General features: G+C 55.0%; 2 protein-coding genes across 2 annotated transcripts in view; both read right to left on the bottom strand.

Moving 5' to 3' along the window:
• Window positions 1-926: 926 nt before the first annotated feature.
• Window positions 927-5,718, bottom strand: EPHX3 (epoxide hydrolase 3). The gene is made up of 8 exons (XM_015598218.2): window positions 5,110-5,718; window positions 3,963-4,329; window positions 3,708-3,793; window positions 3,183-3,340; window positions 2,960-3,088; window positions 1,934-2,037; window positions 1,706-1,842; window positions 927-1,608 (listed from the first exon to the last, which is right to left on the bottom strand). The coding sequence occupies exons 1-8, from the start codon at window positions 5,406-5,408 to the stop codon at window positions 1,383-1,385; spliced, it is 1,506 nt and encodes a 501-aa protein (XP_015453704.2). The 5' UTR covers window positions 5,409-5,718; the 3' UTR covers window positions 927-1,382.
• Window positions 5,719-7,507: 1,789 nt separating this feature from the next.
• BRD4 (bromodomain containing 4) overlaps window positions 7,508-13,156 on the bottom strand; it is a 76,820-nt gene continuing 71,171 nt past the window's right edge. Inside the window, 7 exon segments of the mRNA XM_025040784.1 lie at window positions 7,508-9,047; window positions 9,346-9,580; window positions 9,658-9,863; window positions 9,959-10,089; window positions 10,204-10,584; window positions 12,982-13,153; window positions 13,155-13,156. The exon segment at window positions 13,155-13,156 is cut by the window's right edge and continues 393 nt beyond it. Coding sequence (XP_024896552.1) covers window positions 8,979-9,047; window positions 9,346-9,580; window positions 9,658-9,863; window positions 9,959-10,089; window positions 10,204-10,584; window positions 12,982-13,153; window positions 13,155-13,156 — 1,196 coding nt within the window. The 3' untranslated portion in view covers window positions 7,508-8,978.

The following is a 13,156-nucleotide window of genomic DNA, read 5'->3' on the forward strand; positions in this document are numbered from 1 at the left end:
ACTCTGCCCCAGTAGCCACTCATCTCCACGTTGTTACTCCAATAGCCAGAGCGTATTCCTACCTTCCTATTTACTTCTCCCCACTCCCCAAAAGTGTGGTCCCTAGCAAAAAAAGCTTTCCTGAATCCCCTCTCACACTCACATAGTTCTGATACCTTTTCTCTGTTAAGTCCAGAATGGAGCTGTGTTCTTGTTCCACTATCCCCAGAGCCTAGACCAGTGCCTGACACACATGAGTGAAAAGATGTTATGATGGGAACAAGGGAGGGCAGCGGGGGATGACTGGAAGGCAAGCTTTGGCCAGGCAGGCCCATCCCACAGATGAGAATGTATTTCTGAGGCCTGCTGTGTCCCCAGAGAGATTCATCACCCTGCAGGTCATGACAATGTCCCCAAAGGCCAGGCAAGAGCTAATAAGATAGAATTTGATGCTGTGACTAGCCTGGGGTGGGGTGGTCCACCCCTGACTTGTATCACCCTCATTTGGAGGCTGGAGCCTAGGCACCCAGAAAGAACAGAAATTGTGAATGTGGAGCAGATGATTCCAGGAGCTGGAGAGGCAGGCCTCAGACGCCAGATGGCCAATCAGGAAGCTGGTCCCTTCCCATGCCACATCCAGAATCTCACATATCCTAAAGAAGCTGAAAACTGTTTTCCTATGGATCTGAGACAGGATCCCAGGGATCTTTCCCAGGCTACTGTGACAGAACTTGACCTTACAAGGCCTGGAATCACCGCCGGGAGATCATGGGAGCGAGTTGCCCAGGGCCTGGCTGGAGAAGGGGCTAGACATCCACCTGCCTGCCCAGGCAGGTCCTCCCTTGATGAGGTGGTCAGGAGCCAGGCAAGGAACACCCTTATCAGCACAATCCAATAGAACTTTTTATGCTGATGCCCTTGAAAGATGGGTAGTGTGACTGAGGAACTGATTTTTTAATCATATTTCATTTTAATTAATTGGAAATTAAATGGAAGTAGTCATATGTGGCTAACGGTAATGTATCGGACAAAGCAACATTTAGCTAAAGACCTAGAACTGGAGGTAGAATCCAGGGACAGAAAAGTCAGAGTTATGGTTTGGAGAGGGGTGGGGGGCAGGGGCAACTTTGTCAAGAAGACTAGGGCCTCAGGGAAGGGATGGATAGGATACTCAGCATCTAGCTCCACGGAGGTGTCCCTGGTTCCCTGGGATCAAAGTGCTTGCTCACACATACACACGCTCACGCCTGTGTGTGAGCATATGGCTTGGTGTTCCCAAGGATACCCACTGATGCACTTGTATGTGACCTAGGAGTTTCACATCTGTGCACAATCCAAGAGACTACCTGTGTATGTACGCTATGTGGAATCACAGGTGCATGCAGGCCAGTGAGTGAGGGCCACTAGTCCAGCAAGTCTTGCAAGAAGGCCCACATGTACTCATGCATTTCCTTAGGGTGGCTCTGTGGAATCCAGTGCCCCATATCTGGCAGTATGTGAGCCTCCAGTCGGCCGGGCACAAAGCGGCTGCTGATGGCCCCCACCAGCCCTTGGTCGAAGTAAGTGTCCTTCTCCCCCCACAGCAGCAGGGTGGGAGTGGCCAACTCCTGGGGCTCCAGGGGGAAGTTCCTGTAGCCAAGACAGATAGACAGGCAGAACGATGGCTGCCCCCACCCATTCCCTGCCCTACCAACTCCCCTGAGCTTCCGCCTGGGTCTGGTCTCACCTGAAGATGTTTCGGTAGTAATTGAGGGGCCCAGTGAGGCCACCGGGCTGTGAGAAGTCATAAAGGAAGGCATCGAGTTCACTAGGACTCAAGTGTGGGATACCCCTCTTGTAATGGGTGAGGGTGGTCTTGAGAATCTGGACACACAGCAGGGCTCTGGCTTCAGTGCTCAGTCTACCCAGTTAGAAATTACCCTCCACCCAGCCCTGGGCCTTCACCCTACCGCACCTGGAAGTCGGACATGGACAGCAACTTCTCGGGCAGCCAGGGAAGCTGGAACAGGAACACATAGTTGGAACGGAAGAACTGTCCAATGTGGCGCATTGCATAGTCTGGGGAGAGGGGATAACAGACATGAAGCCTGGGCCTGGGGTGGCCCCACACCCCTGCACTCCCATATATACCCAGGTCAGGCACACAGAAGTGCCAACACTCAGGCATGCCACTGCTGCCTGCTTGAGTCTGTGAGGACACGTGATGTCTCCCCTCGCCCTGGCATCAGCTTCCCTCCCTGCTGAGTAATCACTGTATCCACAGAATGGGGGGACCTCCGCCTGCACTCACGAGAGCCCCCACAGCCACTGGTGTGCTTCCCCTGCCCAGGCCTGGATGTATTTCCCCTGCTTCATTCAACACATTTATTGAGCACCTACTGTGTGCCAGGTCCTATTCTAGACCCTGGAGACCCAGCAATGAATAGGACTGACAAAACTCCCTTGTCCTCAGGGAGATGACAGTCTAGAGATGGGGACAGACAAGAAACAACAACAAAAAAAGAGATAGAGACAGAGACAGAGAGATAGAGATAGGGATAGAGAACAAGCATACAGCTATGATTACAATGAATTAAAATCAGGTGATGTGATAAACATTGGGTAGCCGAAGATGGCATCTCATGCTATTGTAGTTATTTAGTTACCTATGTCTTCACTGCTAGAAGAAAGCCATTTAACCTCTCAGTTTCCGCAACTGGACCATGGGGATAATAACACTTTCATGAGCCTAGTAGGCCTGCGTAGGTTATTGTTTCAGGCTCCTTGTGAGAGCAATTGTTACCCGTAAGTGCTCAAAAATGTGAGTTACTCCTAAGTGTATTATCAATAATTGTAAATTGGGAGTGCCACTGGGGAAGGGACCCAGGTTCACTGCTGGACCCCCAACCCCTGGAATGTTGACTGGTAGATGGAGAAGTACAGACACAAACACACATCCCTTCACACAGGCACATCAAGTGTCCCGGCCCCCCTGACACACCTTGGTACACTGACATGGGGGCAGCACTGACCACCACCATCCGCTCGACCAGGGATGGGTAGTAGATGGAGAAATTCCAGGCTAGGAGTGCACCCCAGTCATGGGACACGAGGATGCACTTGGAGTAACCTGGGGGATCAGAGGAACTGGAGTAAGTGAGATACCAGGTAGAGGGCAGTCAGCGGTAGGGGAGGCCATGCCTGGGATAGGAACAGGTCCCCACCCAGGCCCAGGATGACATCCTGGATGTCTGCCATCAGCAGGTCAATAGTGTAACAGTCTACATCCTTTGGTGCATCGGAGGAGCCATATCCACGCAGGTCCACAGCCACCACATGGAAGCGGCTCTGGAACTCCCGGAGCTGGTAGCGCCAGGAGAACCTGTTGGGCAGGCAGAAGAAGGAGAGAGGTTGAGTCAGGGTCTCCAAGCTGCACCTCCGCCCTTTGGTAACCTCACCTTCCTGCTCTAGACTTCCCAGAAAAGAGGCGGGGGAATCCCAGGCCCTAGATGAGGTCATTGCGCCCTGCATCCTGTACAGTGCCAACATCGATCCCTCTTGTCCCATCCCTTAGGTCCTCTGTCCTGTGTGTCCTCATATAGACCCCTGTCCCAGAGCACCCCATCTGGGCCCTATACCTTTGTGCCCTCAGTATACTCAGCACTCATCCAGCCTCCTGGGTGCTGTGCTGGTCCAAGCTCCACCTCCACCCATCCCTTTGTACTCAGGTCTCAGGGCCTCAGTCATACCAATTTTCAGGGAAGCCGTGCAGGAACAGCATGAGGGGTCCGTTGCCACGTCCAGCGGAGACATAGTGCAGGCGTATGCCGGAGCTCTAGGGAAGGCACGGTCTGAGTCCCGGGGAACCCCTCCTAGGCTTGAATCACTCGGCCTTGTGCCGACCCAGATTTGGTTTCAACCATTTGCTCTCTGCTCAACCCGCTCGGATCCAGCCTCCTAGGCTGCACGACCCTCGCAGCCATGATGGCTCCCCGCACGCTCACCTTGAGGGTCAGGAAGCGGTGTTCGCCCAGAGCGGGGTCGCTCAAGCAGGCGGGTGGGATGCGCCGGGGGCGCCCGCAGCAGCCGCGCCGGGGCCGGCACAGCACGTGCGTGAGCGCGATGCAGCCGTAGACGGCTGCGGCCACCAGCGCCGCCGAGAACACCAGGCTCCACATGAAGGCGCGTAGCAGCTTCAGAGTGAGACGCGACGGCGCCAGTAGCGCTGTCACCACTAGCTCCGGCATGTCGCCGCGTCCCGAGATGACCGTGCTGCCGTCGGGGGTCTGGGCCGCCGGGGGCACGAGCAGCAGTGGCGAGGTGGGTTCCGGGCTGCAGGGCCCACCGCCTTTGGCCTGGGGTCCCTCCGTGCTGTCGGGGATTGCGGAACGCACCGAGAGAAGGGGCGGGCGTCTCAGACCAAAACCGTCACCGCACACGACTTACCTGAGTGTCAGGTAAACACTTGGGCGCGACGGCCACAGGGAGCCAGGCTAGGATGAGGGGGTGGAGCCTGCGAGGACAAGGCTTCGGTAGGTAGGGAGGAGCCTTGGGAAGAAGGGGTACGAGGGGCTAGAAAGGAGGGCGGGGCTTAAGAAAGGGGCGTGGTCTAGTAGTACTCCCGCCGCAGGTGGGTGGGGGTCTAAAGTCTAGAGGGAGATAGAGCCCTAAACCAAGGAAGAGGGGGCGCCCTGGGTAAAACGGGAGGAGCTTTGAGCAAAGGGGTGGGGCATTCAAGGATAGGTGTGGCCTATGAGCCGGAATGGTGGACCCAACTTGGCCCAGGAGCTTTGCGAGGGTGGGCGTGGCTTAGGAGGGTGGGCGGGGGATAAGGCGGAGCCTAGATAAGGCAGGGTGTAACGTTGGGCGAAGGTTCGAGGGCTGGGCCAATGAGCTGGAGGCCGGCCTGGATCCGGGCCAAGGAGACGAGGAGGCGGGGCTACAACCTAAAAGGCGGGTCGAGCAGGCCCGGAAGCGGAAGGAGGGGGACATGCAGCGACACAGCTGGGGTTAGGAGGGTAACGCCGACGATTGTCGCGGCGGCGGCCCGAGGTCTCAAGAGCCCCAGTCGCCGCCTCTCCGGAGCTTCTCGCCCTAGGGCGCGCGACCCTCCCCTCGGCTAGGCTCCGAGAGACCTAGCAGCACCTTCACCTAGTCTTGGTTCCAACGGCGGGTTCTGAGGCCTTGACCCGGTACCGGCCTCCAGTTGGCCTAGCGGGCCCGTTGGCCCGCCCCTGCAGAGCTGTAATTGGACAGCGGCAGTCATTGACGTATAGGCGACAGGTTCCCCCTTGGACCAATCCGCAGGTGTTGAAGCCGGGGCTCCGCCGATGGCGGCCAGTGGTGGCTGGGAGACTAACTCCTAGGAGGACTGGGCAGGTTGAGTCACTGGGGCTGTGGCCGAAAGAGGAAGCCGGGCCGGTCCAGGATAGAAGTTTCTTCCCCCTCATGTTTTGCAACCTTCCCCCAAGATCTTGAAAATTTCATGGTCATCATTTAACCCTTATAACTCTACTAAGTGTAGGTGCTATTATTCACATCACTGTATTACCGACTACGAACCTGTAATTCGGGATCAAGTTATTTGCCCTAAAGTCATACATCTGGCTAAACAGCAATGCAGGATTTACAGAGCAAAGCAGCAACCTTGGACTCTACCTCTCCTTCCACCTGGTGGCCACCAAGGGAATGTTTTTAGTTTGTGCTTGCCTAATTCTTGATTACCAATTTGGGTATTAGCCATGGACTGGGTCATGTCACCACTACTGGACATGCTGTATCCATCTGTAGTTTTTCTACTGGTTCTTCTAACTTGAAACACTCCACTCATGCCCTTTTGTCAGCTCCCACCCTCCTTTTCACCTTTCAGTTAATCTTACCTTTGTATCGTCAATGCTGCTAAACACTGCTGTGCTAGGGCCATAATTAAGCCCATGGGTTGCTACTTAAAGAATAGTGATTATGTAGTTCTGTCTCAGTAAACAATGCACTCAGTCCACTAGCCATCTATGATTACACTGCCTGTTATTGTACAAACCTTTGTTCTCCTTGCACTTATTACCTTTTCTTGCACGATTAGCCTGTGTCATACTTTTGGTTTCTTTTACACTGTATTTTACATCGATTTTTTGACCACTTGATGACCCTGGTATCCCTCCCAAATTCTCTAATCTGGCTGCATGGCTGGTGGGCACCTGGGAACCTCCTATACAACACTGACCCCCTTCCCGCCACACGCCCCAGCTTTACCCTCAAACAAAGACAGCAGTAGTCACAGGACGGTAATTTTATATTCAGTACAAATGTTTATTTTTGCAATGAGAACTGCACAAAAAAAAAAAAAAAACTTTAGTATATAAGTGAAAAGTCTACGAATTCCCTTCTACAAATGTCTAAAGTGTTTAATACAAGTCTCAGGTTCACTGACATAATTATTGGCCAAGCGATCCGTGCATACAGTACATTGGGGGCTTGTACACACCTCTCACTCTTGTATAGGACTAAGATTTCTAGTACTGTGGGAGGAATTGGGAACTGGCCAGAGAAATTAAATAGTAGATCCGAGTTCTAATTACAACCCAGTTAGAGAAACACCTATGAGGGAGGTGTGGAGAGGGCCATGGCAGAGTTCACTCTTTAGAAGGAAGGTGCAGACAAAATCATTTCTCCAGCTAAACAGTCGGACCTGGCCTGGGGAAGTTTTGCAACAAAACACAACATAAAGGGGTGGGACAAGATGAAAGAAGCCCCAAGGAACCAAAATTTTAAGTCACACTTAAACCAGCACAGTGGTTTATGAGGAAATGTCTAGGGTGATGGGGGTGTGCAGTGGCAGGGGCTGGTGGGGTGGTGGTGGTCTCTGCCTGGATGCCTGATATGCACCCTAGCCGAGTTTTGGCAGATCCCAAACACAATACACAGTACCTTTCTGGTTAAAAAAGAAAGGGGGATATGGGTTAATACAGTTCTAGAAATGTTTGTTTCTGTCTCTGCATACGTGTAAATGATACACTTTTGTTTTATAACCTAGGGGCCACTCCTGGGCACTGCCCTTACCTTGTGGTGTTCTAGTGGGCACACAGGCAGGGTGGCAGGGCAGCCACCTGGTGGGATCTCTTGCGCAGGAATGTGTGAATGTGTGTCCTGTGTGTGGGGGTAAGGATCCTAGTTGGGGAGATGTACACTTATCTTAAGAATATCTGTTTAACCCTGAGCTTAAATGAAAGGAGGAGTTAGGTAGAGGCAGGTAAGGTTTGGAGAAGTGGCCCAAATCCCCTGGTGAGTGGGAGACAGGATGGAAGAGGGTGAAGGAGAATACTGTCTGAAGTCTGGCCAGGTTCTGCTGGAGCATGTCACCTGCCTAGGAGAGGAGAATGGGTACCTGGGCTCCCTGTCACAGCTTCAGCTTGGGACGGCAGGGACAGACCATGAGAGATGGGCTGGGTGCCCCCTGGCAGTTCTTGTACAGACATGGCCTAGGGTCTGGGGACCTCCAGGACTAGCCTAGGCAACGGGTGGTTCACAAAGAAATATCAGGGAGACACCAGCATTAAAAAAGAGAGATGTGTTTATTCCATGATCAGTACAGACGAAATGCATATTCACCGTATGAAAGTCAAACCAGTCACTGACTCCAGAGTTTGGCCAACACTGAGGCACCAGCATTGTGGTGTAGAGTGGGTTCTCATGGCACGTGTAACCTCACCAAGGGGTCCAATTATAAAATTAAAAAAAAAAGTGAGGGAAGGGGCTGCTGGCTGGCTGGGTGGGTGCCGGTGGGGAGCCTCTGGCTCTGTCTGTGGCCCCCAGCACCTGCCTTGTCCCCTGGCCCTTCCTTTCCTGGTAAAAAACAACTCAAACAGATTTGACGTTGAAAACAGAGAAGCCAACGAATTGGGGGTGGCGGGGTGGGGTGGTGGGGAGGAAGAAAATGCAGTGTTCTGGCTTTATAATTAAAAATAGACTAATAGTTTGAAACTGAGTAAAATATAGGCAGGTTTTTTTTGTGGGTTTTTTAAGTTTTTTTTTACACCAGTTTGGTGGAGTCACCAACAAACTTCAAAGATATGCCAACTATGTTTCACTATACAGTACAGCCACGGTCACACACTACCCACAGTGCGGTGGTAGCCGCTGCCCAATGAGAAGATCACACCATTTCAGAGATAAAGCAGTGCCATTGTGTCTGGAGAAGAATTAAAAATAAAATAGAATCCAACAAAAAATATATATATAGAAAAAAAAAAACAAAACAAAAAAAACAACCAGAAACACAGGTGGGAAAGAACTGACTTTGGTTGGTGGCCTCACTCACTGGGTAAGGCCAGCCCACACGTGCGTGACAGTCACCTCGCTCTGGATTGCCATGGACACACACACACCTCCACGGCACTATTCCCTTTTGCACAAGCGAACACTTACAGAGAGCGGCTCTCGATTAAAGGCTTGTGGGGGGAGGGGAGGGGTGGAATCTGTTCAAGGCAAAGTCAGTGCCAGCAAGGGGATGGGCTGGCACCCTCGCCCACCTCCAGCTTGCTTGGGCCTGCCCTGGTCTCCTGGGGGCAGACTGTGGAGGCTGGGGTGTGCAGAAGGGCTCCCAGCAGGCAGGACGTCATAAACGTCACGTTCTCAGGAACAGAAAACCAGTCATGGTGGCGGCAGCGACGATGTCCTGTGTATACTGTTATAGACATTTGGCGGAGAGAAGGGCCTCTGCCCGCACGCGGGGACGCAGGCTTGGGTCTGGCCGGCACTTGCTCATGGCGAGACTTGCTTGTGGCGAGACGTGCTCTGAGCTGACGTCCTATAAGGGTGGCGGGTGGTGGGACGTCCAGCTGGCTGTAAGGCAGACGGGCTCTGCGGTCCTCAGCTGCCCGTCAGGCCTGCCCCGGCGTAGCATGCACAAGGGCCAGGCCTGGAGACTCGCCCTGGCCTCTACTACTGCCTCCACTGTCGCCCCTAACACTATGGAGAGTCAATGTTTTGCCAGAAAATCAAAGTCAGAAGTCACCTAGGTGCTCTCAGAAAAGATTTTCTTCAAATATTGACAACAGGTCACTCTGGAAATTCATGTCAATGGTAGCTGCCATCTGGAGGGGAGAGGAAGGAGGGAGTCAGGGAGTGAGAAGCCCTTGCTTCTCCCCACCTCGCTCCAGTATCCGCTGCTTCCTCAGGGCACTGTACCTGCCCAGCACTAGGACCGAGCCACCTCAGAGCCCAGAGCCAGCAGGTGTGGACAAGCTCCAGGCACCCACCCAACACGCTCCCTGCCTGCCCTACCTCTTGCAGAGTGATGCCCCCACCCCTCCAGGTTCAGGGTCCCCTTCCCCAGCTCCTCCAGGGCTGGACCCCCGCCCCTAGGGGTCCCCACTAGGGACCCTGACTCACCGCTTCCCGGCGCCTTCGCTCCTGCTCCCGCTTTCGGGCCAGTTCCCGCTGCTGGTCCAGCACGGACTGGGGCTGGGAGCTCTGGGCCTGGGGAGCGGCGGCAGCAGCCACGGCAGCTGCCTGTTGCTGCTGTTGCTGCTGTTGCTCCTGCCGCTGCTGCTGCTGCTCCTGGCGCCGGCGCGCCTCCTCATGGGCCCGCCGCGCCTGTTCCAGCGCGTCCTCGTCTTCTCGACTCCTGAGCAGAGCAGGGCTCCAGGTCAGCCTAGGGTCCAGGGCGCCCCAGGAGCCCCTGCCCGCAGAGCCCCCGCCCACCTCATGCGCTCCTGCCGCAGCCGCTCCTTCTCCTTCTCTGCATGCTCGGCCTGTGCCTTCAGGGCCTTCTCACGTTCCTCCTTCTCCCGGGCAGCACGGCGGAACTGTTCGAAACTGTCGCTCGATGACTTGGCTGTGGAGGATGGGGTGGTGGGGTGCTTCTGCACCAGGCTAGCCCAGGAGCCCATGTTTTTGATTTTGAGGTCCTGCAAGGCAGAGAGACCACTGGGTGGGTGAGAGGCCCTGCTACTATGTGAATGCCTCTTGGGGCGAGGTACACTTGTGGGCCCATGGTCCCTACCTTTTTGGGTGCCACTGGTGTCTTCGGCTCTTGTTTCTGTTTATCCTTGTCGGGGACCCCTGGCGGGGGTGCATTCTGCTCAGGGGGCCGGATCACAGGCCTCCCGACGTCCACAGGCTTCATCTCAGGTCCTGAAATACAAAGAGCCCGTGGGTCTGGGCTCCTGAACTGGGCGAGCACAGTTGGCTGGCCAGCCCATAGAGAGCTCACATCCAACCCTGGCTGGGGGTGGAGGGGGCACTCACGCTGGGGCAGGTGGACGGGGGCCTTGATGCTCTCCGGGTGCTTTGGGGGCTCTGGCCGCAGCGAGGGGCTGAAGGGCTCACTGCGGATGATGGGCGAGTGGATCTTCTCCTCCTTCACCACCACCAGGGGCTGGGGCTGGGACTGGACCACGGAGGCTGCGCGCAGCTCCTGGGACGGCACAGGCACGGCGGCCGGTGAGGTGGGCGGGCGGCCTTGGCCCTGGCCCGTGCCTGGCCCTGGGGGCCGAGGCCCAGCCCTGCTCTTTACCTGCTTCTTCGGCTGGACACTTTGCTGGGGCGGTGATTGGTGGGTCAGGCTCTGGAACTGTTGCATCTGGGGGGAATGTATCATAAGCGGGGAGGGGGCTTCACGGAGGTGACCTAGGAGAGGGGACAAGGAGTTTGTCAGTGGGACTGATATGGAGGCCACCGGCCCTAGGCCTGGCTCAGTCAGGCCCCGAGCTCAGCAAGTAGAGGGCTTTGTGGAGCCACGCACTTAGTCCTGCTGTTTGATGATCAGAAGATTTGAGAAGTGCAGACCATGATACATTTGATCCCAGGTGGAGTCTGAGCCTGAGAACTTTTGAAAAGCCCTCCAGATGGTTCTACGGCATGGCCTGGGTTAAATACAAGGCACATCAAAAACCCCACAGAGTAGGCAGCCTGGTTTCTGGCTGTCCCCATGTGGCTCAGCCTGCCTGCCTGTCTGGACAGCTGCTTGGGGCCTAAGGCTAGCATGGAACTGGCCTGTACTACAGCAGAGCTGGAAGAACAGGTCCTGGGTTTGTGGTTTTTGCAAAGAGTGGGCAAGCACACCCACCTTTATCCAGCCAATGGCTGGAGGGACTCGGGCAACCACCGGGTCCAAGCTCGCGATACAGGGAAGCCTGGAAAGCCCTACTACTGGCCCCTAGGAAAGGCCTGGCCAAGCACTAGAGCCTGACACCTCAGCTTCGTTGGTGAGGAAACAGCCCTATGTCACAGTGGGCCAACCCTCAGGACCAGGTAGCTGGAGGAGCCACCGAGTCCTGCCCTCGACTCTCTCTCATCCACCTCAGCAAGGGGACACCCTCTTGTTTGAATCCCTGACACATCTTGGTTAGTTCTACCATGGGACAAGCCACACTGTACACAAAAGAAAGCCCCCTCTCTGCAGAGCCTGTGCTCCTGGGTCCTGCCTCATGCCTCGCGTTGAATCACCTAATCAGGCTGTGTGTGCCGGCCCTTCCACTGACCTCCTCCAGGCCTACTTCCAGCTGCCATCTGCCAGCACAGACTCCGTTGGGCCCTCCACACATGCCCTAGACAGCAGTGCCCATTTTAGTGGGTCCCCATGCCTTGGACACAGCCCCATGTGGCTAGTTCTGCTGGCCTGGGTGCTGAGTGACCTTGTTCCAGGCCTGCTAGCCAGCCACAGGCATATGATTCTGACAGGCTTCTGCCTGGGGTGACTTCTTCGGGAGAGCCTGATGAGGCTGACGAGGGCTATGGTAGGCTCTCAAACCTATGATTTGTAGAAACTGCCTGCCTATTGGTGGCTTCCTCCACCAGCACCTAGAAGGGAGGCCCAGTGGCTCAGAGAAAAAGGCTGAAAGTTGGCCCAGCACCTAGGGATGCCATCTGAGCAATTGGGACTCCAACAACTTGGCCTTTGACTCAAAGCCCCTAGCTGGGCTCTAACCCACACCATTCCCTGTGACCATCCCTGGCAGAGGAAGCTCAAGGAGCGGTTGACCCAGGGGGCCAGAGGTGACCTGCCCAGCCCCTAGTGCCGGCTTTTCTGACAGTATCTCATCACCTGCTTATCACTGCCCTCCACAAGAAATGTGGCCTTGTTCAAGGGTGGGAACAGGTACAGGTGTGCAGGTGCTAAAACCAGCACCAGTCTTTCCCAGAGTGGACAGTCAGCTGTTCTTGGCCTAGGGTTTCAGCAATCCACTTGGCACCTTGCAGCTTTTGCTAGGTTTAGGAGCAGTCACAGTATAAGTCAAAACCTTGTTCAATTTGTGGGCAGCACTGCTGCATCTCCAAGTCAGGCTGATGTCTACACTACCAAGTCTAGGGACCTCATCCTTGACCTTCACACTTCACACCAGGAGGCACTGACTGCCATGTTCCCCTACTGGGGCCAACCAGGATGTCTGATAACAAATGCCCAGGAAAGGAAAGAAGGCATGGCCTGACCAATGCTGTTAAGGAAAAAAGGGCTCCCTGGACCAGGTAGCAGGAGATGGGAATGGCTCCTGGGTGAAGAAGGTACTATACTGCCTTTGAGCTTCAGCCCAATTCTCCCTGACACAGTCCTGGCTCTACCAAGTAAGCCTCATGGTACTGAAAGAAGGGTACCAATTCCTGCAGGTTCTCAAACAGCTCTCGCTGCCCAGACCTGCCCCTGCCTGGACCTCACCCCTCACTGTTTGTTAAACTAGCTCCTGCTCATCCTCTGGTCATCACCTTCAGGAAGCCTACTCTGACCCCCAGATAGACTGGGTACCTCTCAAAGCTCCCAGATTCCCCACCTAGCAGGGATCATGATGCACTATAATACTTTTGACCCTGAGTTCCAAGAGTAGGGCCAACAGGTGCCTTACTCTCAGACATTCAGCTTGCAAGCAAGATACCTAATAAACACACTGCAAGAAACATCTAAATGCTTTCAGCCTCCTCTTTCCAACCTCAGCCTGAAGCATGAGCTAAACAGTCTGGCTGCCTGAGGACAAAGCCCTGGGCCCAGCACCAACCTTCCCTGAGCCCCAGGGGGGAGAGAAGCCCACTTACCAGTTGAGTAGGGGTCTGACTTGTGGTGCCGGGGTGAAGGGTGATGCTGGATGACTTGCTGAGGCTTGGCGGGCTGTGGCGGGGGTGGCTGCTGGCCCGGAGGTGGGTGGGTGGGCTGTGGGCCTGGAGGCGGTGGGGGCTGCTGGATGTGGGTGGGGAACTGCATGGGCTGCAT

This window comes from Pteropus alecto, unplaced genomic scaffold (assembly GCF_000325575.1).
Source record: "Pteropus alecto unplaced genomic scaffold, ASM32557v1 scaffold1279, whole genome shotgun sequence".
Lineage (NCBI taxonomy): Eukaryota > Metazoa > Chordata > Mammalia > Chiroptera > Pteropodidae > Pteropus > Pteropus alecto.